Source organism: Ambystoma mexicanum, chromosome 7q, assembly GCF_040938575.1.
Source record: "Ambystoma mexicanum isolate Mex_15411 chromosome 7q, UKY_AmexF1_1, whole genome shotgun sequence".
Lineage (NCBI taxonomy): Eukaryota > Metazoa > Chordata > Amphibia > Caudata > Ambystomatidae > Ambystoma > Ambystoma mexicanum.
Window position 1 is genome coordinate 951861388 of NC_090941.1, and position 25848 is coordinate 951887235.

At 41.3% G+C, this 25848-nt stretch overlaps 1 protein-coding gene across 1 annotated transcript in view; it reads left to right on the top strand.

The window, feature by feature from the left end:
* Nucleotides 1–25848, top strand: part of GDPD4 (glycerophosphodiester phosphodiesterase domain containing 4) — a 691051-nt gene that overhangs the window by 622074 nt on the left and 43129 nt on the right. Inside the window, exon 12 of the mRNA XM_069639989.1 lies at nucleotides 15882–16039. Within this exon, the coding sequence (XP_069496090.1) occupies nucleotides 15882–16039 (158 nt within the window). The remainder of the gene's footprint in view (nucleotides 1–15881; nucleotides 16040–25848) is intronic.

The window sequence follows — 25848 nt, forward strand, 5'->3', positions numbered from 1 at the left end:
TCAGAGCAGTGGATCTGTTTGATCTATCAGCTGCATTCAACACTCTCAGCCACCAATTTCTCCTAAAAACACTGCAGAATTAGGTATCGCAGGTTTGGCTTAATTTGTTTCTTTCTGGTAGAAGTTTTGAAGTCTCAAAAGGTGCAATTAAGTTGACCTTTAAACCTCTATAAGTCGCCACGGGAGGAAAAATGTGGATCACGTTAATGAACTCTAAAAATCTTCGAAATGCTGCAAAATCTACTAATCAAACTACAATTCCCACATGGGAGCGCGATCAATCTACAGCAAATCTCGACTATATCTTTGTTTCTGAAAAGATTTATTCGATTATAGCTTCATTCGAAGTAATCAGAACGGAAGCTAGCAATCACAATCTGCTAAACCTCACATGCAGTACCAGACGACGGGACCAGCAATTCTACAACGTTGCAATTGAGACCAACACGCAGCTCTCTCGTCTACGCATGACCGAAAACGATATCAAAACTTTGTCAGATGAATACAAAATCTTATCCTCTGACATCAAAGCAGACAACGCAATTTTCAGGTCCAGCTACATCCCGCTGCTTCTGACCTACAAAAAACCTCAAAGGGCTAGACAAGCAGGCCGGAAACCATAACCACATTTATAATCGGAGTCTAGTGATCAGGCGTCGTCTCTTAAGAAAATTAAAAAAAGAGGCTATGACTTTGAGCTCTCCTACGCTATGGGAATCCTATCTTTTCGAGCTGAGATTCTATAAACAGTGGATAAGAAACATCAAATCAGCCCTCTACCAACCCGATGCCGAAAATATGATCAAGATCATAGCCAACAAAAAAACTCGAGAGTTTTGGAAATTAGTTTACAACACCAAACCCCATCCGAATTCTCAGATGATAAACACGGTCTCTGAAGCGTGTTGGATTAACCATTTCTCAAAACTGTTTGACCATCCTCCCTCCACCATCGAGAGGACAAAATCTTCTACCAAATCAAACTGGGTTCATCTCTCCAATATAGAAGATATAAGGTCTATCATTTCGAAATTGAAACTGTCGCCCGCTCCTGGGCCCGACGGTCTATCAAATACCGATTTAAAGCAACATCCAGAGGCTTGGTCAGCGGTTCTGAGCATGATATTCAAAGACTGCAAAGAACGAACGACAATCCCTAGCTCATGGAACCAAGCAATCATCGTTCCAATCTTTAAAAAAGGCATCAGGGAAGACCCCTCCAACTACCGTCCTATAGCCTTATTGGACGTCATTGGCAAAGTCTTTGCTGCTAGTCTTTTGACTCACTTCCAGAACTGGGCAAGAATTTCTCCGGCCAGGGACCCACTCCAAACGGGATTCCAGAAAAACGCCAGTACAGGTACCAATATAATGATTCTAAACATCCTGAAAGAAAAAGTTTTGCTAGGTGCCCCAAGAATCTTCCTCGCCTTCGTGGACTTATCCCAGGCCTTCGATAGAGTTGACAGATCGAAACTCTGGGCCAAACTGAAGAAGTGGAACCGCCCTAACCGGATCCTTGACCCGATTATCGCCTTACACACCGATACCAGCGTTTCAGTCAGACTAAACCACCAAGGGCTACTCTCCAAACTCATACCATCCAATCGTGGAGTCAAACAGGGATGCCCTCTTGTCCCTGCTCTCTTCATCTCCTTCCTTGGTGACTTCTAAGCCTCACAAGATCTGATTAGATCCTTTCCGCTGAAAATTGGAAACACAACGGTTACCAGACTTCTATACGCCGATGATCTCATCATTTTGGATCATACTCAAGTGGGCCTTCAACGCCAATTGGATAACCTGGCCCACTACACCAAGGAGAACAATTTGGATATCAATAAATCTAAAACGAAAGTCCTGATTCTTCAGAAGCAGAGGCCAAAAAAAAGAGTCCTTGAGGTGGTTCCTTGACCACTCTAAAATCGAAATTGTCTCCACATTCAAATACCTTGGAGTCGACATTGACAGCACGAAAAGAGGTTTAAGTATGCAGGCAACCCTGTGGTCAAAGGCCAAAAACCTAACGGCCCAACTACGAGCAGTCGACAGAAAATACGGTAAATACAGTCTTCTACCGGCAATCCAATTCTATAAGTCAAAAGTAATTCCAGCATTAACTTATGGCATGGACGCAAGCCCCGCAATTCCTTCGACCCTGTGGACCAAATTAGAAGGTTTTATCTGGAGAGCAACTTAAGGCCTACCGAAATCGACAGCTCTGGCACCTATAAAACGTGAACTCTGGCTGCTTTCCATGGAGGCAGTGGTCGCTCAGAGCACCATCCAACTCTACAGAAAAATCAGGAACCCAGAAAGCCTGGAAATATACAGGATGATTTCTGAGGAATTATCTAAAGGGAGCAACAAATTCCTCAACAACTGGGCTGATAAGCAAAAACGTATATTACAAGATATAGCTTGCTCAGAAGAAGAACTTATCCAGAACCCTCTGAGAATAAAAGAAAAAATGGAAGGGCTTGATTGGATAAAAACAAATGACAATGCTGTGGTGAACAAACTGCTAGTCCACTTGCCACCAGTCTTCAATAAACTGAAACAACCAATGGAATACTGTACTAAATACCCAAGCAAACTTCTTATGAGAACTCTGTTGAAAGCCCGTCTAAATCTCTTACCGACACAAGAAGTCTTAGCCATCCGCTCAGCAACTGAAGAAAGATCCTGTAGACTCTGCAGAGATGCTCAATCCATAGAATCTATCAAACATCTCCTGATGGTTTGTCCCGCAATAGACCAAGAAAGAAAGGCCTTCCTCGGTCCTGTGTACGAATTGTCTTACGTCGTTGACGACAACATTTGGTGGAACCGCCTCATCACGGGAGCCCAAACAAGGTGGTTTATAGCAGCTACCAAACTGATAACCATCGCATTAGAGAAGACGTCGCAAATGATACAGAAGTAAACCCTTGGAAAAGCCTCTCTCTTTGCTTTTTTTTTTTCCGCCTTCTTGGCCTTCTTTGAGAAATCACCAAGTACGCAGAAATGTCTTTCGTGTAACTTCAAGAACTTTAAGAACTAAAAGCTTTTTTGTAAAAATCTAAATTGATTATATACAAATATAATAAAAAAAATAAAAAATAAAATAAGTCGCCAATCTTTTATAATCTTTATAGTCAACCACCAATAAAACTAATGTCCCATTTTGAAATCTCCTATTTAAACTATGTGGACAACCTGCAGATTCACATTAAGTTGCAGCCAGTCACTGCCTCTCAGCAAAGGCATTCCTCAGAGTGTATGGCTGGATGACAACTAATAATCTAAAAGTAAATGCAAGTAAAACCTCTATTGGTGTTGAAGGGGCACAATAAACAGCTTGGCCAATGGAATTCTGGCCTGCCTCAATGGGTATTTGCTGCCCACTCCCAGTCAGACAGGATTGAAGTCTGACCATAATAATCAACTCTCATTTCACTTTAGAACCTCAAATTAAGATGGTCCTTAAATCTGGTTATTTGTATCTTTATCACAACTTAACTTACTCAACTTTTGCTTTTAAGTTAGGTTTCAAACAATTGTAGGTTTAGTCATGTCCAGACTGAATGTCTTAACATGGATTTATCTTTGACTGCCGGCCTATTCTCTGACAAAAACAAATAGACTTCAAAATACAGCAGCCCAGCAACTAATCCAACCTTTAAAGTATTAATCAATTCATCAACATCTGAAGCTAATTAATTGAAAGAAAAAGGCAATAAAAACATTTTTGAGATGGCAATGGAACTCTTTTAGAAATCCGGGGAATGAAAAAAGAAACCCTGGCTAAAAGATCAGGGAGGAGTAGGCCTGGTAGACTTGCAAGACTCAATGGCTTCTACTAGCGAGAAAGAGAAGAATGAAGAGGATTTTAATATATCAAGAATGCAGTCTAAAGAAGATGAACACAGGGTTAGATCTAGGTTGGAAATTAGTCAATCGCTTGGCAGCAATCAATGAGTGAAACAAACTGACCATAAACAGCTTGATTAATATGGAAAGATCAATGGAATATATTGAATCAAATCAGAGAACTTTGGTGGATGCTGAACTGATGACTGGCTAGACATTTGATGTTGGATACATTTTTGGATATAAGCAAGTTGCTTTAAATAGAAGTTGCATTTTATCTGTTTTTAACACTATTATTGTGTTGAGATTGATTACTTGTAGTGATAGTGAATGTGTTCAATGTTTAGATGATCACACTTTATATTGGGTCAAGATCATCTTGCTTCTTTGATTGTAAATAAGTTAATTCTCAAACATTTTGACAATTTCTGAGTAATGGGCTTTGATGTGAAAAATGTAGTTGAGTTTGGACCAGGGGTACATTAGTTATGAGTTTAGCAACCACCATAATTAGACCAGAAAACAACATAATGTTTGAATGTCGGAAGGACTTAGAGAATAGTAGAGTAGTTAGACTGCAAGTAGATCATTTGTCTCAAACTACAACAAATGAAGATCATTGGTTTGTTAAGTTAACAGGTAGCCATTGCCAAACTACCAGATGTTCCTGATTGAAATAAACTTTTTATGTACTGTCATAGAATACCAGGGGACACATAATCAACTCATAAATACCACCAATATAGTGCATATCTTTGTTAACTTCTTTATTGAACTTAGATGGCTGTACAATTTATTATCATTATTATTATTATTATTATTATTGTTATTATTATTATTAATATTAGGGTACTTATTATTTGAACTGTTGAAGCGATGGAGCAAGTTTGATGTTGATCGGGAGGAGGTTCTAGAGGCTTGCAGCATAGACTGAGAAGCTCTTTCTTCTGGTTATTTCCTTCCTACGCTGTCAGAATTCAAGTCTGCACATTACCTTACTTCTGATGGATCGCAGGACATTTATTCATAATAAATTGGTCCAAAGGGGTCCTTTGGGAGCACTATAGGGAGGTTTGTTGGTAGGAATTAAGAATGGTGTTCCTTCAAAAGAATTTCAAAATAATGTGATTCCAACTTTAATATTCAAGTGATTATTTTTAAACATAGAATCACATACCTAATATCTTGGTGCTTAATGTGTATATTTCCCCTAAAATTCAGAAAGTAAAATGGTGGTAAGAGATTTAGTTATGATTTTGGAAAATTGTGTTGAAGAGCTCATTGTGTGCATTGAGGATTTCAATGCTAGATGCCCTGAAAAGTGTGTGGCACTTGATAGGAAAACTCTGGATTCATAATAAATTCCAGATGACAGCATGCAGCAAAAGGTGAATAACAAGGTGGGATATTTTTTAACAGATTTGTTTGGAGATTTGGACATGATTATGTTAAACAGGTGTATCAAAAGACATATGCCAGATAGTTCTATATGATTTGATCTTTTGAAGTAATCTAAAATTATGGTTTTTTGCAAAGAATAATAATTTTGAATCGTCTACAACATAGTATGTAGAAAGAAATTCTGCTAATGATCATGCTTTTATGGTGTTGAAGATGCAATTAGATCTGTTTTGGATCCAGGATATTCCACATCTGGGGGATTTAAAAATTCACAAAAATGGTAACAGAAAATATTCATCAAGAAAACATTTGGAAGCTTTTCAAAAATAGATTGAGGATGGGAATGTAGAATTAAATGTGGTGAATCATGATGAGGTATCTTTGACGGAGGTTGATGCATAAGGTTACTTGATAAAAATGTGGATAACATATTTTAAAATTCGAAGAGGTCAAAGATTAATAATGATGAACTGCAGCATAAAGGGGGTTTTGGACTGGGAGATTTACAATAAGAAAAAGAATCAATAAAATAAATAAAATGAAATGCCTTAAATGAAACCCCAGAGAATACATACAACAGAATAAGAAAATATGCCAGAAATATACAAATTGGATGATTAGTCATCAGAAAAGAGGCGTAGAGGTAATTGGAAAAAATGTGGAAGGCGATCATGTCGAAAACACCCATAGTTTTTAGAAATCAGTTAAAACTTCAAGTGAAGATGCAAACGTTAGACAGATCATGCCGACTAATGGTGAAAATCTTTTGATAACTAGAATATGGATTTATATGAATAGACATTTAGTACTAGTGAATAATTTAAAATTATATGGAATGTATATTGAAGCAGGAAGATATTTTGGGGATCTAAGAGGGCTTGAAGAATTTGCATGCTCTTGATTCAGATAGAAAATTGCAAACAACTTGGGTTTTGGGCCCAGTTTTTAAAACCTTTTTAATTATTGATAGAGGGTAAATTCTCAAGTCATGAAAGGAAGTAATCCTAACACAAATCTATGAAAATGCTGGATAGAAAGACGTGGCAACTATAGACTAATTGCCTTATTGGATGCTTATGGAGAGCAAAAGTTTTTCTATTTTTCTTTTATGTAAATTGCAGAACTGGGTTCAAGAAAATGACATTTTAAATAACAATCAAATAGGATTCATACTCTAATTATACTAAATACAGTAACTAAAATGGCAATGTGCTTGATTAGTGCCCCTTTATATGTTGCTTTTTGGCTTTTCTGCATTGTAGAAAATGTTAATGGACAAAGTTGAGAAAGTGGGAGGATTGGTTCTAATCATTTACATTTGATTGAACAATCACATGAAAACCCTTCTGTTAAAGTGTGTTTGAATAGAGAAGGAACTCTTTCCATTCATATTAAACAAAGCTTTAAAGCAAGGATGCATATTGCCCCCCATTCCTTTTAATTTATACCTGGCTGATTTGCATTATTATCTGGAAAAGCTAGCACGCCCTTAGAAAGTTGGAAATATTCACATAGATTGGACAAGGAATACTAATGATATAGTACTATTTAAGTGCACAGAGAATGAGCATGCCGGATGCGTTATCAGAGTATTGTGACATTACTCACTGAAAATTAAACATTGGAAAAGTAAGACTATGATTTTTAATTGACTAAAAATAGCAACAGGTTTATGTTGAAAATGGCACAGCTCATTTTGTAGGTGGTATCAGAATATATATATTTGGGATTGGGAGTTAATAATCGGGCTAAGGATTCTGAAATCCTACTTAAATAGCTAGGAGAGTTCTTTAAGAGCTATCCATGGGACATAATCCTTAATCCCATTACTTTTGTAAAATCTTTCTCCATTACAAAAGACAAGAGGGCTAGCATATGATTTTGTTTATCCTGAATATGAATGGAGGAATAACATCGTTTTTTTGTCTGGGTTCAAAATACGACACGTTCCGCTACTTTTTTAAATAGAGGAATTAGATGGATGTTTTTGACTGGGCCCAAAGAAGGACAGCTAAGGAGTACATGTGAGTTTTTGTATGCTTTTTTAAAAACATCTTCTTTAAAAGAAGAGCAGTGTTTTCTAATTAGAAGGTTTATGACTGAGGTGATATGAATTACAAGAGCTAGGCACCATTGCACACAGAACCTAACATAGACTAGCCTGCACCCTTAAAGTCTTATTTATTTATTACAGTGTGTTACAGTTTAATACTAAACTTTGCACACTATTGTATCAAATGCACTCTATATACAGTACAAAAATGTATCTATATAAACCATAATAAAACATGTACAATATAATTGCATCAGTAAATCATCAGATTATATAGGGTAATAAAAACATCCATCACATATTAACAAAAATCCTGTAAAATGTAATCAATTCGAGTTACTCCTGAGAATCCCCTGTGTTTCAATCCCCTTGGCCATGTTACTTTAAGTGCACGATAGCCCCTGTGCACTTAAGATAACTATAATGCGGTCTGATCTTTACAGCAGGACACCCTGTGTCAAAATGCAGGTCAATGATGTTACATTATCATCAGTTAGCAATTCAGTGTCTTCCTTTTTCCTTTGTCATCCTCCATGCTCATATGTCTTGTACTTAGATTTTTATATATGGTTGATCATTTTCTCACCAAAGCTAACGTGAGCAACAGATTTGTGCATTCCCGGCAACAGGCCCAAAATGTGTCCTTCTAAATATGTTCCCTGTTATGCACAAATTGCAAAAAGTGTATTTCATATAGATTCCCCAACAAGGGACATTGTGTGATGATGTGTCTGTTTGTCTCCATTTGGTACTTATTTTTACATATACGACAGTAGTGTTTGTTAAGAGGGATATCATACCAGGGACCGACCACTGCTAGCGTGGGTAGTCTGTCCATTCTCATGAGCAATGTGGTTCTTCTGTAAGTAGGAGAAGGATACGGTAAGAAGCCGTTCGGAGGACTTAGAAAGTTCTGATGCAGCCTTGCAAAATAATGCAGGCTATCCAAATGATGCACATACTCCGGATTACTTGCCCAAACCCATTCCTTCGCTCTTATCGTAAGTTCACGTCTCAATTGATTATAGCCTAGTCCCCAGCGAGGCTTCCAGCCTATCTCATGGAAATATTTTCACAGCTTTCTCTGTATTTGGTTATGGCCATGGTGCAGTTGCTGTTCATAGCCCATCCCAATAATTTTAGCAAAGGGCATACTGGTTTGGTAATAGCTTTTATGTATAATAAACCTTTTTTTATTGACACACATATATGGATTGATGTCAAACCCAGCTCAAGGCAAATAGCCTCAACTGGTATGCTTTGTGCAAGACCAAGTATCTTTCTCCATACCAGCCCTCCGATTTTATTGAGCCATATTTCATGACATGCTGAGTTGGCCTCTAAATCACACATGATCATTTCTAAAACTGTGCTTATAAGCCAAACCCTTTAAGCTGTAGCCATCAGATTTTAATGCAAATCATTTTATGACCATCATTAGAAACAATGCCTTAACGTGATTGGTTTCAATTAGCTCTTTACAACAACCATTACTGGGGATTTCATATCCGAAGTACCTATAGCTGTGGACCCTCGATATTTTATTTGACTGAAAATCCAACACCTGCCTAGAGCATTTAGAAGTACAGAATCTGATGTATTTCATTTTTCCCATATTGATTAGTAAATAATTATCCTTAGCATACTCACTTAGTCTGATGGCACTTCTTTTTATCCCAATGTAAGTGTGATCCAGGATAATAACATCATCGCCATATGCTAGCCAGATGATGGGTTTATTGCCTATTGATGGTGGGAAATTAGCCATGGCCATCAGGCAATCATACAAATCCGATAGGTGTAAGTTAAAGAGCATGGCGGCAAGAACACAGCCCTGCTCTACCCCTCTATATGTTGGTATTTCTTGAGAAGAAGAGCCCTGACTATTCAGCCTAAACTGCACCCTTGTGTTAGTGTGCAGTTGAATCAAGTAATGTAACAGAGCTCAAGGATGTCTTCGCGTCTGAGTTTCTCCCACAATCTCTCTCTATTAACTGTGTTGAAGGTTTCTCGAAAGTCAACAAACAATGCATACAAAGGTAAATTGGTTTTAGCACGGGCATTTCGAATTAATGTATTTAGCACTAATATGTTCCATACCGTGGAGGATCCATACCTAAAACCTGTCTGAGAGGGGTTCAATAATCTTTCCTTCTCAACCCAGGCCTTAAGTTCTTTTAGCAAAAATGATGCAAGCATTTTGCTTGGAATGTCCAAGAGGTCTAATAGCCTGTAATTAGCCGGATGCTTCCTCATACCCTTTTTGCATACAAGGATTAATACGGCTTTTTTCCATTAATCAGGTATGGTATTACAGGCCATAATCACTTTGTACAAGGAGTGAAGATAAGAAGCCCAATATTCTGGGTTTCTCTTGATGACCACATTAGCCAATCCTTCATGGCCCGGGGCTCTCAAATTCTTTAATCCAAGTATGAAACCTAGAATATCGTCTTTGGACAAGTTCATGTGGCTGGGCTCCACATGATTGTTCATGTTCACCTGCCAAACCTTCTCCCCATATTTCTATTTTATAAATGGTACCCACTCCCTTTCCCCTTCGCCTATAGGGTTCACAATTGTATTACATGTTTTCTCTTTGTTCTACTTAACAGTCACCAACATTTATTAGTATCAGAAGTTTTTAAGATGTTCAACATTGTCTGCCGTTAATGACTTATATACGTTATTTAGAAAGCAATTGTATGGCTAGGGGGCTGTTTTTTTTTTTTTAGAATATTGGCTAAGTGAGAATAGAATGCTTCTTTTAGAAACCCTAGTTGCTATTATTAAACCTTGATGCAACAAGCCGGGAGGTTAAGCAGGTTGAAATTATTAGAATTGCAAACATTTGAATTATTGTTTGGTATTTTATGAGACAAATGCTTTTGGTGACAAGTGATGAAATGTTAAGATCATTGTTGAAAATAACAAAGCATTGATGAATGGCTTAATGCATTGTGGTGATTAACAACACACATGCACATGTTTTAAGAAACACTTTAAACATAAAACCGATTTGTTGTGAATGGAACCTTCAAGGTCCAGTGGCTGACCAAAAGAGTTAAATGAATATGTTCATTGTTATCAATAACGTGCAATTGCAACTGAACATGTACTCATAACACTAATAGAGATTGATTGAAACACACACTCCCCATTTATAAAAATAAAAAAGGAGCTGGACTAGAGGTGAGTGCATGGTATATTAATGGCATGATTTTGAGCTAAAAGTAGAAAATGCAACTATCACTGACTCATTTTTATTTTGACAATAATGATCTGCAAATGTTTGTGTTTAACCCTTAAAGAGACATCTTTCAAGCCAAAGGGTTCAGACGGATCACAAAGGGGGAAAAATCTAAAAATAAAAATACCCCATAAAAGTAAACTTTTTGAGACTGATTCATGGATTATTTGCGCCGAAAAAAACGGGATTTGTGCGCCATTCTGCCTGCAAATCCCCATTTGTTAACAGGGATTTGAGGGCAGAATGATGCACAAATCCTTTTTTTCGGCGCAATTAATTCATGCATCAGGGCCTTTGTATCTTCCTCCTGATGGATGTCGCTTTCTTGAGAGCAAGACTTCAGGAACTTGCTGGGAAGAAGAACAAATAATTGTTGTTGGTGCTCATTTCACTGTTCATGCAACTCAGAGCACTAAAAAACATTCCGATTATGATGATGGTTGGTAGTTGCTCCCCATACTCAATCATCTCGAAGACTAAATGGGAGGACATGTTGAAACAAGGAATCAAATAGCAGCTCAGAAAAGCTGACATAAGAAATCCTAGAGTTTTCAAAGTATCTCGCATTAGCATACCAGGCATGTTCCAAGTCATGCTGGAATTATATGGAAGATTAGAAGTGGCAAAGATTTAGGTGGCTTGAAAAAGAGTGGACGTGCTTGGGTGGCGAGACCATGAAGAAAACCCAGTTGTGTACTAGATCTCTGTGTACAGGATATGTTAGGTTTCCTGAAGTATGTTACAAAATGATTGGATGCACAGGCTACAAACACTCGATTGTGTTAAAATCCGGTGCAATCCCAATAGCCCTCAAAACATTCCACTCTCAGCATGAGAAGAAGTGATACTGCAGAGTGGGTGCGCCATGTGTGTGTGTGTGTGTGTGTGTGTATGTGAGTTTGTGTTACTATCCTTGTGGGGACTTGGGTGTGTAAACATGCACACGCTGTGGGGACTTGATTTCACTGTGGGGACCTAAATGCCTTCCAAATGACTTAAAACAACTTAAAAGATATCTGTGCCAATTTTTAGAACTTTTAAAAAAATGAAATGCCAAACCATCAAAATGCACCTGTTGATAATGCAGGCAGGTACTCACATGTATGAATACAATTGTATAACGTATATTGAGTACTATAAAGTAAGCATTTTTCCATTTGCTTATGGAGCAATCCATCCCAAATAAGAATAATAAAGTAGGTCCCCACAAGGATGGTAACACGCGTCCAAGTCCCCGCAAAGATGGTACCGGACACGCGAGTAAAAATAAGCCTTTTTGCAAATATGAAGTTGGTTCCTGGATTATGATTTTTTTCTGAACGTAGTTCTGCTATTAGCCCATTTCTAAAACATTGGGAAGGGTTAGTCCCCACAAGGCTGGTTCCCACACATAGTCCCCACAAGGTAGGTAAAACGTGTGTGTGTGTGTGTGTGTGTGTGTGTGTGTGTGTGTGTGTGTGTGTGTGTGTGTGTGTGTGTGTGTGTGTGTGTGTGTTTTGTAGACCCATGATCTAGGCCACATACTGGGAAAGGATATAGACTCAAGGAAAGTTCCTGAAGAGCTTGATAATCTGTCATAGAGAGGGAGTTGTTGGCTTGCATATGGATTGTGGAGCATTATACAGAGTACATCTGGAGTAAGCAACTTAACATCAGCACTATCACAAACCACTAATCAAACTACTTACTGTCAAGCGCCACCCAAGGATAGCCAGGTTGAGTTTCAAGTAGAATACATCCCTGTGATGCAGAACAAGGTAGCAGATTGTCTCTAACATTTCCCCTAGACTTCATGGCTCCAGAGAAGGAAGAGGAAGACTTTGTAACAAGCCCAGTTTAGGGAAGTGGGCTATGAGTCCGAAGCTGTGGTATCTATAGATGAGTGGTGAAACGAATAAGAGGGTGGTGCCATGCTATCCCAAATAAGTGCCTCGGCATGCAAAGGTTGGCTAGATAAGAAGAATATGGGTAATGTGCTATCCCCTTACTCAGAGGTTAAACACCAGTTATCCATATAGGAAGTAATGTTAATTTGTTGCTAACAACTTGTAGCTTTCACAAGGATTAGGGACAGATTGATCCATATAGCGCATGGGGTGAAGGTGCATGAGGTGCATCCGGGAATTACAGAGATGAAGAGGAAGGTACAGGAAAAGTAGTGGTGGACATGTGTTGACTTCTCTGTGGACAGTAAATTGAAAATGTGTTGTAGAAACAGCAGATGTCCACAACATTGTGGAACTATCCCATCCCATGCACACCCAATTGTTATTGTAAATACAAAAAATTATTTCAAAAGTGCTTCAAACATGTTCAATAACACAATATCTAATCAATTTGTGTAGAAAACAATTTTACTGTAATTCAAAAAAAAGTTTCATATTTTTATCAAATCCTTGTCAAACTCATAATATCTCAATTACATCGTAGTTTGATTCTTTCAGTAAATAGGTTGCAATTCGACTGGTTATAACTTTCAGGTAAACATTTGAATAGCAAGAATTCCCATGAATTCACACATATGATAAAGTTCATAATTACGGCGGCAAGACACTGAGTGAATATTGCAAATCAACCACTCAGGTGAGTGTGACAGAATCAGTTGGAACCCTATAACTACAGAATTTAGATGCCTATAGATTATAGTTACACACTATACTACATTTTTAGGTTCATGCTGATTTTACAGTGCGAACACGGATAAATCGGAATCCAGTGATCCAGTGATCGAATCTACATTTAACCAATGGCTACTTCCACATGTTAAGGATTCTTTACCAGTAGGGTAGGCCAGAAACTATGCAGTTAAGTAGTAACCATGGAGACGTCACAGATGATTTTTTTACTTTTTTACAGAAACATCATCTGTTATAAGCAGATCCATCACATATAAGGTGGAGGTTGTTTTACACTCTATTCCAACAATTGCCCTGAATACATCCTAAACAGGTAATTATTGGGAGGATTCGTTCTTATATTTATTGTGACTAATAAGTTTTATTCAGAGGTAGTTAAGGTTTTTAATCTCTAGATAAGTGCTGCATACAGTTTTTCCATTTTTTAGGACCAGCTACATTGGAGCATGCAACTATCGTAAAGGAATTTACAATAAGAGGAAGGAATAATTAACAGACAGTACACCCAGGTGATTATGAGTGAATAGTCATCGAATCATGACAGAACAGCATGATACAATGTATAGAGAACTAAAAGATATTTATTAATTATACATTATAGATACACAGAAATTTAAAGGAGCGGGTAAACAGCTCCTGAAGAAGGGGATGTTATCAGCCCGAAACGCATCAAATGGAATACACAAGAAATGACCCGATCATATATGACACCAAATGATGAACTTTATCATATGTGTGAATTAATGGAGATTCTTGCTATTCAAATGTTGCTTGAAAGTTATAACTAGTTGAATTGCAATCTATTTACTGAAAGAATCAAACTACAATGTAATTGAGATATTATGAGTTCGACAAGGATTTGATAAACATATGACATTTCTTTTTTGAATTACAGTAAAATTGTTGTTTTTACACACATTGATTAGATAATGTGTTATTGAACATGTTTGAAGCACTATTGAAATAATTGTTGGCATTTACAATAACAATTGGGTGTGCAGGGGACGGGATAGTTCCACAAGGCTGTGGACATCTGTTGTTTCTACTTTAATTGGTACAACCCAGTGTCAGGGTTGGTTTTCTCCCCCACACCCCACCAATCATTCTAAGATTATTAATATTTCTTCAAATTAGGTATGCTCTAGGCACAACTAGTTGTTAGCAATTGAAAATGTGTTGTCCATGCATACATTCAGATACACGATTCAAACTGAGTAAGCAATTCCTCTGCCCAATTCTGCCAGATCTTTTGGATCCCTACCACGCCATAGGCAGGGAGATTCAGTTTATGATCATTATGGGAGATCCTTTTTCTAAGTGGGCAGAAATAAAATTGCTTTTTGTACACATTTTTGGAACACATTTTTTCAGCAAGGGTTATCCCCTGGAAATCGCAAGTGATTGGTCTACGATTTAGAAGTACAAATATGATGATGTATGCCAAAGATAAGGGATCAATATGACGTTTACTTCCAATTACCTCCCTGAATTCAATGGGATAATAGAATTATTCAGTAACATTGTTGTACGAGTGATAGAGTAGGCCATATGTATTACATAAAGAATAACTTCAGTGTCATGGGAACGCTTAAAAAGTTGATCTTGTGTGTAAGGTCAAGCCCTAATGGGGCCACGGGAATCTCTCCTTTATGATTAATGTAGGGGAGGCATGTCAACTCCAACGCTCACGTAGTCCCAACCAATGAGACAGCAGCCAACGTACGTTTAGTTCCATCCAGCAGGGTATGTATTAGTAGTGAGGCGTCCACCACAGCAGCATTCAGGCAGAAGTGGACAAGAACTATGCCAATTAAGTTCAGCACTATGAGATGCAATGAATAGTTTATGGATGATGTATCGCTTCGGTTGCTACGATTTTTCTTTTTCTATCTATTATTACACATCCTATCTATTATTACACATCCTATCATTTATTTCCTCCTTTCCTTGTCACTTTCCACAAGCTGTCACCAGTTAATGCCTAATCTTTCTTTTGCCTTTGCCTGCTATTCTTCGCAGGCACACTCATAACTTCTCTTTCTAGGGGAAAGTGGTGTCATATGCTCAGGTCTTATGGAAAGCGTAGGTCATATGGAAGGCTCTGGGCTGGGGGGTCTGGAACCAGGTTAGTGGTGGGAGGACGGGAATGGGAGAGTGGACTGAGCGGTCCAGCACAACAAATAACATATACATACAACTTATCTCTTTTGTGATTTTGTGAACTTTCAAGGACATTACGTAAATGTGATTACACATTCAGTAATTCATCCCTGGGAGGTGGTGTGGTGGGGTTGGGGGGTGGAAGGCTGTTGAAATATCAATTAAACAAGACAATCGAAAGTGGGCTATAGGGAAATGGTCTTCAGAGCGATGGCCTTCTGGGAAATACTTTGAGGGCCTTCTGAACGCCTTATCGTTTATCTGATGCCCTAGCTGTGCCAAAGAGCTATTTATAAGCACATCTAGTAAAGTATAAAACGTTATCCTTTGAAATCATGATTAGATACATCAAATGCAGAATTTTGACAAATTTTCTCTAGCCTATTTTATGAAAATAAATGAACTGATCATTTGATTTAAAGTGATACATTTTAAGAGCCTTTCTTTCATGTGCCCTTTTCAGCCTGTCTTTAAATGTTTAACTCTGTAAGATCAGCAGTAAAATTCAATTGTTTCTCCTTCTTCGTAGATTCTTTGGCTTCCAAATGAAGCAAGGTCTGAGGTTGCCGCGCTAGCACCTGGATTTCAGCAGACTCAGGGCAAGAAGTCCCCTGTCGAAGAGCTTGTGAAAAGCAACATTGTGAAATTGAACCTGCACTATAGTGAAATGTCCAGTGACGACATCAGGTAAGAAGCACAGCACATAGCTCCGTCTTGAACCCTTTGTCCTTCTTAGAAACCCGCTAGCAGACACTCCATGAACTCTTTAGCTGTGGCAGGACTTCTGCCCCTGTCCAATGGCATTGATTATTCAATGCGGCTAGTGCATGTGTGTCTTCAGTCTGTCTAGTCCAGGGGCCTGCAACCTTTGGCTCTCCAGATGTTTTGGACTACAACTCCCATCATCGCTACCCAACATAGTCAATAGCCAGATATCGTGGGAATTGTAGTCCGAAACATCTACAGAGCCAAAGGTTGCAGACCCATAGTCTAGTCTATTGCACTGAACACACATTGCTAAGGACATAACATAGATTAAGCAGTTTTCAACGCTTTATATAATGCCAAAATGGTTAACACATTAAAATTGTCTTTTTTCATTAAGAGATGCATAGTGTGAGGCTCATCTTAATATATATGCCAGTTGCACAGAGAGGTTGGCAACGTGTTCATATACGTTCACTGCAGTTCTCTCCATGCAATTTGTGTTCTTTGCATTACAAAGTCCAATAGATTAATGCAAATCCCGGTAGATCAAAGTTCTTGTAGTGCAAATCAGTGTAAATACCTCCCGTCGCGTTTGCATGTGGGGTGGAATTTACACTGGATTCCTATGGCATCCACCAGCTTTGAGCAGTTGCTAAATGCTGCAAATTCTGCACTAACGCAGACACTGTGGGGTATGGGGGGGGGCGGAGAGGGTAATTCAATTCAGTGCCCCCTCTCTGCGCTCTACAACTAGTTAACCCCAAGGGTCGGACTGGGCCATAAAATTGTGCAGGCACCAATGAAAAAGTGGCCCAATGTATTACTTTGGTGACAAACTGTTTGAGTAGTACCCAAGGGGGAGATTATTGATAAAATGTGATGCATTTTAAAGAATATTTATTCAGCAACTCTGGTCAAAACGATTAGCCGCATGGTGAAGTAACTCGTCAAACTGGACCACATTGGTCAAAAAAGTGGCCCACATTGACCCAAAAAACGGACCCATACCAGCCTTTTGTGTTTAGGTTTCGGCTATGAGCCCTATTGTCCTATAGGCCAGTCTGAGTTTCACAATTCCCTCGAGTGAAGTTTCAAATTATTCCCCCCCATATCTCTTTACAGTGACAATGGCAAGGAACAAAGGGGGGGTGAGACAGGCAGAGGGCAAGAGTAGACAAAGGGAAAGCAAAGATTAGAAGCAGAGACACAGGGAGAAGGAGAAAAGAAATGATGGAAGGAGAAAAAAAGGTAATAAGAGAAAAGGTGAAGAGGGATAAACAGGAAGAGACAACAAGGGTCAGCCATTGAGAAGTTGAAATCGGAAGAGGGTGAAACAAGGCTAAAGAGATGTGGGAAAATGGTGGAGAGACACAAACAGAGGAGAGTGTGAAAGAATGTACCTATATATGTATGGGATTTATTTAAAAAAACACTGTGAACATACACAGATCTCCATAATTGATGTCTATGGAAACATCACAGATCTCAATTTCGTTAAACCTAACACACTTGCAGACCTAAGCAACATCTTTGTGCTATGGAAAGCACCTTCCTATGGGACCGCCATGCACGTTTCTACTGTCATGGCCAGTGCTCTAGAAGCATCAAGCTCTGAGCCTGACCATCAACATGGTCCTTCTTTCCTGGTCTCCCAAACCAGAGCCGTTAGCCCAACCAGAGTACTGGTGTGATTGACAGTGGACCCAGGATTTCCAGTGCTCAGCTGGCCAGGTAAAGGGCAGTTATGTTAAGAGACCTTTATGATTTTCACATCACCACTGTATTGGTCTAATAGCCAAAGGCTTGTCTGGATAATGGAGGGAGTTATAGTGCCCCCGCTATGGGATGAGGAGGAGTGTGCCAGACCTTTGTCTGTGGGAGCATAGGAAACTAGGGGAGTTTATTGGAGGGAAGGTATAGAAAAGAGATGAACAGGCAGATGGATAGGTACAAGTGTTTGAAGTGGGGTGTATGATAGTTGTATTAGGGGTGTATGTGTAGTCGGTTGTAATTGGATCACTCAAAAGATGCACGAGCATGAGGCCTCCACACTGATAGAGTGGCACACATACAGTTCAAAGCAGAGCACCAAACTCCTATCTCTGGCCAGTCCCCTATATCACTGATCCCAGTTACTTTGCTTCTTTTCCTGAACCCAGCTCCACCAAGCTGAGACTCCCCAACTCCACCAAAAAAGGACCCATGCCCAAACCATCATCACCTACCAGGCTGACACTACGAGCCCCAAACCAAAAGCAACACAAACGCAACATCGTTAGCATAGGCCCCGGTCCGTGCATACAGTGTACTTACAAGAACTTTCCCCACTCACAGGTCTTATAACCCATCAGGCTAGCAGCACTTCCTTCTGACCCAGATCGCCCATCGGCATCACAACAAAGACTAGCCAAGGTCTTGGAACCACCCACGAAGAGGAGTGCACCAGGAGCTCATAAGCAAATAAAACAAATATAACCATGAATAGGTGAGGGGTAGTATAGACCTCCATGACGGACTGAGATGTATGTAAAGGCAAAAGGTGAGAAAATATTATGGGGTGATGCTTACCGTAAACCTACGGCTGCTATGCATGCATCGACCTACCCGTCTGTCATCTTTGTGAGAAACCAGAGGGTGTCTCACCTGCTAGTCCCCAGTGATCCCTCTCTCAGGGGGCCAGGGCATGGCCATCACCTTTGGATCCAGCCCCTGGGGGTGGACCAGTGCGGGAGGATCACCTAGGTGAGTGGGGGTGAGGCAGCCAATGGTGAGACACAGTATTCCCTATTTTGTTTATCAAACCCATCCTATTTTTTAGGATTCTCTGAGGTCCCAACTCCCCCCCACTTGTTACACAAACACTGGGCCGAGGAAGAGGGTGACTGAGAGTAACAACATTAACTTTCACACATCGTACCGGACATGTCCCGCTAATCGGGTCAGGCAAAGTCAGGCACTTGACTCCAAGTGCATACACCTGATACCAATTAGCTCTCCTCACAGGAATAAGAGGCAGAACCCAAAGACACACTCTGACCAAGGCAGAACACGAGTACGAGCAGGGCTTCCAGGACAAAGGCAAACCTACTGGAGCAGAGCGACGGACCCAGGGACGAGAGCTGTGGGTAGACAACCCCAAGGGTTCCCTACTGGAGGTCGTTACCTCCCACAGGCTGTGAAAGACATGTGAGAAGACCATATCTTGCAAGCGAAGACTGCATTGTGTTTCAAGGACACCAGCGACCCTCCCAGGTGAACGGCAGAGTTGGGGGGCGAGCCCAAGCCTGTGGTACTAACCTTGACTCGTGAATTAGAGATTGTGAAACTGAGAAAGAGACGACCACAGCCGGTGAGGAGTCAGGAGCTGGAATGTGGCCTTGGGCTTATCTTCTAGTGATCCCTGATCATCCATCCCTCACCCCTTACTCCCTTCCTCTCCATTATCCAGTCTCCTCCCTAAACTTTGCCATGATCTGTAATGCAGCTTTAACTGTGAATGTCCTCTGACTCCCTCTATCCTCTCCAAACATTGAAGTGATAATGGTTACAATGTAACACGCTACAAAACTCCTGATGGCTATTGTACAGGAGGGCGGAGTGACCTCTGACGGGCCCATAGGATCAGAGCTCACCCTCAAGTACCTTAAGACGAGATAGCTGCACCTTGAGGAGGATGGGGTGCAGGATTCTCTTACTCCAACACCAATCAATAAGGACAAGTCAATGGTTTGGCAAAGGGAAGTCCGTTTAACGACAAGTACAAAAAACGGGGAAACAAATGGAAATCATCAGAGCTGCGATCGCCTGTCTCGCTTCAACTTCCAAATTCTTCATGCAAACAGTAACTTTTATAGCAAATTCTCGTCATCATTGACGTGTAAAACTCATAAGTTTGACATGCAATTCTATTGGTTGGAAAAGGTAATTTAAGTATAGGTACTATATCTGTATATGGTAACAGAGTGTAGGGATTGGATAACTCTCATTAGTCCTACTCGCTATAGGACCCTAGATTATTTGGTCCATTGTGATTGGGTCGGTTACACCCCTAGACATAAATCTCCACTTTAATTAGCAGCATGCAGAATGGTCGCCCAGGTGCGGGATGGCCCAAGATTCACCCTGTCTCCCTTCCATCAATCAATACCCTTAGGCGTATGTGTCAATTAGTTGGCTGAGAGTGGCCTCGAACTGTAGTTTTGTGTCCGGAAAAGTTATGACATCCTCTAGGTTTGGATGACATCAGATGTGGGCACCTCTCCGTGCCAGGCTGGTCACGTGTCTGTATACCGTGGATCGGCTTCATTTTCCCTCTATTTGTATATTTGATTCTTTATTCAGCCTCGCCACCTGCCTTGGCCTCCTTATCTCGACCTTCACGGGGCAGGCTTCTTATGTTCTTAAGTTTCTATTCTTCGGAGTTGCTGCTCTCCTCCCTTCCTTGGGTTGACCTCGAATTCCTAGCCATGAGCTGCTTCTTACTGAGTTTCGATTCTGCTCTTTCGTCTGACTTTGAGCTAGTTTATGAATCCTGGCCTGTTCGTCCTCTATCATCCTCGGCTTAATTCTGCCTTTGTAAAATGGAGTCGCACTTGTATAATGTGCTTCTTGAGGTAGATGTATAGTTGACGCTTGCCGCTCTATCCTCCTACGAAGCTTTGCAAGCTGTATCGTTTCCTTAGCTTCTTGTGTTCCAAGCCTATTTACAGGCATTTAGCCAGTTACATATTTCCATCCTGTTTTCAATGGTTACGTTTCTTTAAAGTTCAGCATTGTTTCTTCTTCTATGTCCATTACGGCATTATTCATAACATTTCGTCTTTGTTTATCACCTTTTTGGTTGTCGTCTTTCATCTGTGAGCCTGTCCGGCCTTTGTGTCGTCACCATTCACCTTCAATAAGGACCCTTTGGGTCTCTTCAGGGACAGTTTGTAAGTGGTCTTCATTTCGCGCCAGCTGCTGGTATGGTTGTCTCAATGGGTACCGTGCAGCCCATGGTTGTATGGTTATTGGCGCTTCAATAGGTATACAAGTCCTTCTGATGGGTACTGGACAGAGCCCTACTGTGGCTCTCTGTTGGTTTATTTGCTCCTTATACGTCACATATCTTGGTGAGTATGCTTCTGGCATCTCAAAATGGGTGGCTGGAGTGCAGGCCATATTTGGGACCTCCTCTACACCATCATAGCCACTATTAATACTTCCCTTACTGAGTCTTCTCATCATTATAGAAAACTGTCCACATCCTTCCCTTGCTCATGAGACCCACCGAAATCAAGATAACCTACTGTATCGCACATTTTGCCTTCCATTGAAAATGTCCTAGAGAGAGAGAGAGAGAGAGAGAGAGAGAGACGCTGCCCTCCATTTGAAGGTTATCATAGCCACGCACAACAAACTGCCATTATGCTAATACGGTTTGGGGACTGCTGCAGCAGAAGAATTGCCCCTATGAAAATAGTTCATGATTCCCTGTGCATGTGTTTAAATCACTCTATGGTCGTGCTCCTAGTTATTTTATTGTACTGCATTTTATTATTTGTACAGCACTTTGGGGTAAAGCGCTCTATGAATCTCAAATAAATACAGAATGGAAATGCATCCTTGACAAATGTGACCCCTTCCTCTTAGCGCTATTAGAACTCATGACAGCCTTCAGTACTATTAGCTCAAGGCCAAGTGCAACGTTTTCTTGGGCAGATGGGACGAAGTCATCGAAGGGCTAAATGTATTTCTAGAAAGCCAATACCCCTTCATTTAAATTGGCCTCTACAAGTCTTCTGTTATGATCTTGGGTATATGGCTGCTATGCTGGGGGCATTCGCCAGTGCTGTCAGAGTGCTGTGAGGTTCGAGTGGAATGTGGTGTGTGTGACTGTGGGAGTGTTCTGGTAGTGGCAGTTACAGCTGGGAGCTGGCTGGGTGTGGATGGCCAGTGCTCTGTCTATGTATTCATCTACTTGCCCTGAATGTGTGCTTACCTACATTAAACTACTCGCATGCAAGCCTGGACCAGTGTCGTCTGTGGGGTAACGAACCCACAACATCTTTCATTCTTATTCCGATTCCTACACAGGGTCCTCATGTCCACCCATGTTTTCTACTCTGACCAGGGTATAAAGGATGCCCACATCTAGCTTAATGTTTCTCTTCATGCCTGCCTCTGATCTGATCATTCCTATAAAGTATAGTCTTAAAACTCAAACTCATAATAATATTCCCACCAAGCAACTTAGTTCCAACCCATCCACCAACGCATCTAAGCCTGACACACAACCATGGACTGTCAAGGCGTCACTTGAGAAATTGCCACGATCAAAATTGGTTTGCCTTTTAAATTGACACCTACACAGTTTTGTAAGAAATCATATTGGAAAAAAAATGTGACTTCTTGGCTGCAGCCTTCTCTGCTAAACCACATTAAGAGAATATCTTTCAAGAAATCCTCCACGCCGACCTTGTAACACCTGCCCTGCTTAGTGGCCTACTTCACTCATCTTGGGAACCTATCAAACACTGTCATACATTTTGCATACATGCATGTAAGTTACCATACATGCAGCAGCACGGCCCGTCAAAGGGCAACACTATCCCTGCAAGCACAGACCAGCTTCAAATTCGCATCAGCTTCAAATTCCACTATACCTTGTGATTCAGGCAGTGATGATGAAAACCTTGGCCTACCAGGCTGTGAAAATCTTAATTCTGGACACAGAATACCTCTTCCTGAGCCAGTCCCTCACTAAAATGAATATGCCAACAAGAAAGCATGTACCCTGTTTTCCCTGTTGTCTCCTTGCATGGCGAGCAATGAGCCTCCTTTGGTTGGTGGCATCCTTTTGTGATTCTAGTCTAATGTACCCCAGGGGTGTCCCCCTTTGAAGCCTCCATGTATAACTCAGAACAGAATCCACGTGCCAGTCATTGTTCCTATGAGAAAATGGGTGGGATATGGAAGTGGCCATATATGGGCTTGGCAACCTCCTGCCTCAGAGAATAAGGGCTGCAGTTTCCAGGACCAGCTACGGACAGTTTCTAAATGGTGTTTCGGATTAAGCCTGAATCCACACTGAACAGAAGGAAGGACCCTGTCTAAGCTCCATGTGGCGGCCACCAGTAATTGTCTGACAGGCATAATATTATGAATCAATCTTCCCTGTAATTTCATTTTTTCCTGAGCCCTAATCCACCATAACAATGAAGGTCCCGCTCTTTTACCTCATGCCTCCTGGGAACCAGTCCCAAACAAGGATGAAGTCACCAACGCATATATGACTGGAGAGGAGGGCCTGCCTGAACCTGTAAACAACCAAGGCACTGCCTGATGGTGAACTGTTTTTTTTTTGTTTTACCAGATGACCAGGTTGTGCGATCTCTTGCCTTGACCCGGCAGGACTAGCCTAATCTCAAGACCTTGAGGTCCCTACCCTCGGGAAGCCTTGCTGCTGTCCCAATACAGAACAAACAAAAAGGGATGAGCCCCCAAAAGTGGTAACATTGCCAGATGCAGGTTCTGAAACCTCTGGCCGCTTATGATCCAAACCTTAAGCTAACTACAAAAAAACTAATATGAATGAGGAGGGCCTCTACCACGTGAACTGGGCCTCACCTGCACCTTCCAACATGGAAACTGTGCCTCCACCAGGTAAACCACTCTCGAACTAATTAACTTCTCTAACAGCTCTTTACCTTCAGTCGCCTCAAAGCTGTCCTCCTTGGATGAAGAACTTTCACACAGGATTTTGGAACTAGAGGGCCACTCTTCCAGTTCTCATCCCCTCCTGTACAATCACCTCTGTTCTGACATTGAAATAGTGCTTATGCCAATATCAGGAATGCCACACTGGTTTAGCTGTAAATGGTTCTTGCTGGTTTACCGTGCCTAGTTCCCCTTCACTTCCCCTTTCTACTTGTTTTATGCTCTTGACCTTCTTTATTGACCTCCATCCAGAAATTCCCTGTGCAAGCAGCAAGTTCAGAATCACCCGTATAATAAATGTTAAACAAGTGTTCTCTCACAGTTGCACTTTAACCACCACAAGAGACCAGAACACCGAAAACCAAGCTGCATCAATGCTTTGCCTGATTGTTATCAGAAACAGACAAGGGCACCTGACTGTAAAGTCCCTCCACACAACTCACCTTCAGGAAGGTGCCAAGTGTTCCTAAACCCGATCCCTATTTCTAATATGGATGCTATAGTTAACACTGTACAGATACGAACTATTGATGGACAGTGCAACATGAAGACCAGTATCCTGCATAAATACACACCTTCTGGTTATAATACGTCCCAGAAAGCCTGATAACATCATATTTCTAATGGATTCCTTCCTCCCATGGATTCCTCATCTTGGATATATATTCTCCAACACCAACTGTCTTCGGATACTTTTTCAGACAACAGGGGGTGCAACATAGCTCCATGTCGATCCCATCTGGCACTGTTGCATGCCCCAGATGTCAGACCTGGAGTTATGGAGCCTGCCATGCCGCATGACCTCACTGCATCAAGACTCATACCACAAAGGCCTCTGGCTTCAAGACCTTTTTCGATTGCGGGAGAAAAATGCTGGTGCCAGATCCCCACAAGGTATGTCTTTATTGCCTTGGGGATCTCAAGATGCTGAGAAATGTGGATCCTCTGGATCCAGTCATCCTAAAGCCATGCTGCTAAAAGCTTCCCCCATCTCCACAAGGGAGGTAAGAGGAAGCTGGCAAAATCACAGGCCTCAGACCCTCCTTTGAAGAAAGCCTATATTCCCTTGCTGATGTTTAAGAGGAAACGGCACCTTCACTGAAGGACAAGAAGAAGCATCAAGTGAAGAGGTCCCGCTCTCAGGGACGTCATTCTGGAGTCCCAAGAGTGACCCCGGTGTTTTAGTTTGCTATCCAGGTCAATCACTTGCAACGCCGGCATTTTCTCCAACCAGAGAATGCTGGAGGTATACGCTTGAGCTCCTCCATTTTGTCCTCGCCACTCTCAGCAGCACGTGTGTCCTCCTGTGTTGTGGAGCTGAGCAGCAACCTGGGTAAGTGCAAGAGGGGGGTGAGGTGGTCTGTCTCGTGCTGGCTGCTGCCTGCAGCCTGCTGGGCTACAGCCCCCTATCGAGTATGTATCTGCCGGGCCATGTTGTTGTTTTATTCCGGCAGTGCAACAAAAGGCATAAAGTCTGGCCAACGCGCAGAGGGCAGCTGCAGAATGGCGCCCGTTCGCCTTTGCAGAGCAGAGATAACATCCACTTTGTCCTGGGTTCGCTGACTCCTCTCCCCCCCCCCCCATACATTGACGTCAGCTGGCAGACGAGTCTGCGAGCATACATACCTGCCTGGCGCTGCTACGGCTGTTTTCGCCACGTGTTTCTTCACGCGGTGATGTCATGATGCGCAGTAAGAATGACGGTAGTGCATGGACAGGAAATGTGAACATGCACCGAGTGTGCATTATTTCGCTTTGATTCGTGGTAAAGAAATGAGGACCTGAGAGTCCAGCAGCACACGAGGTGCCTTTTTATTTCGATTCATCGTGCTGTAACCCGACTAGGGCTGCATCCAAACTACAAGCAATGACAAAGACACACGAACCTTGTTGTCACTCGCAGATGGAGCTCTGCTTCTTACAGTGTGAGCTTCAAAAAAAGGCAACTGCCTCGGCTTAATCATGACAAGATCCAGACGCTGATGTTTTGGTTGCGAAAATTGCGATCTGATTAGACGGCCTTCAAATAAACAAGGGAAGGGACTGTTTGATGCACCCTGTAAGACGAATGTGGAGCAGACCTTCGCGCT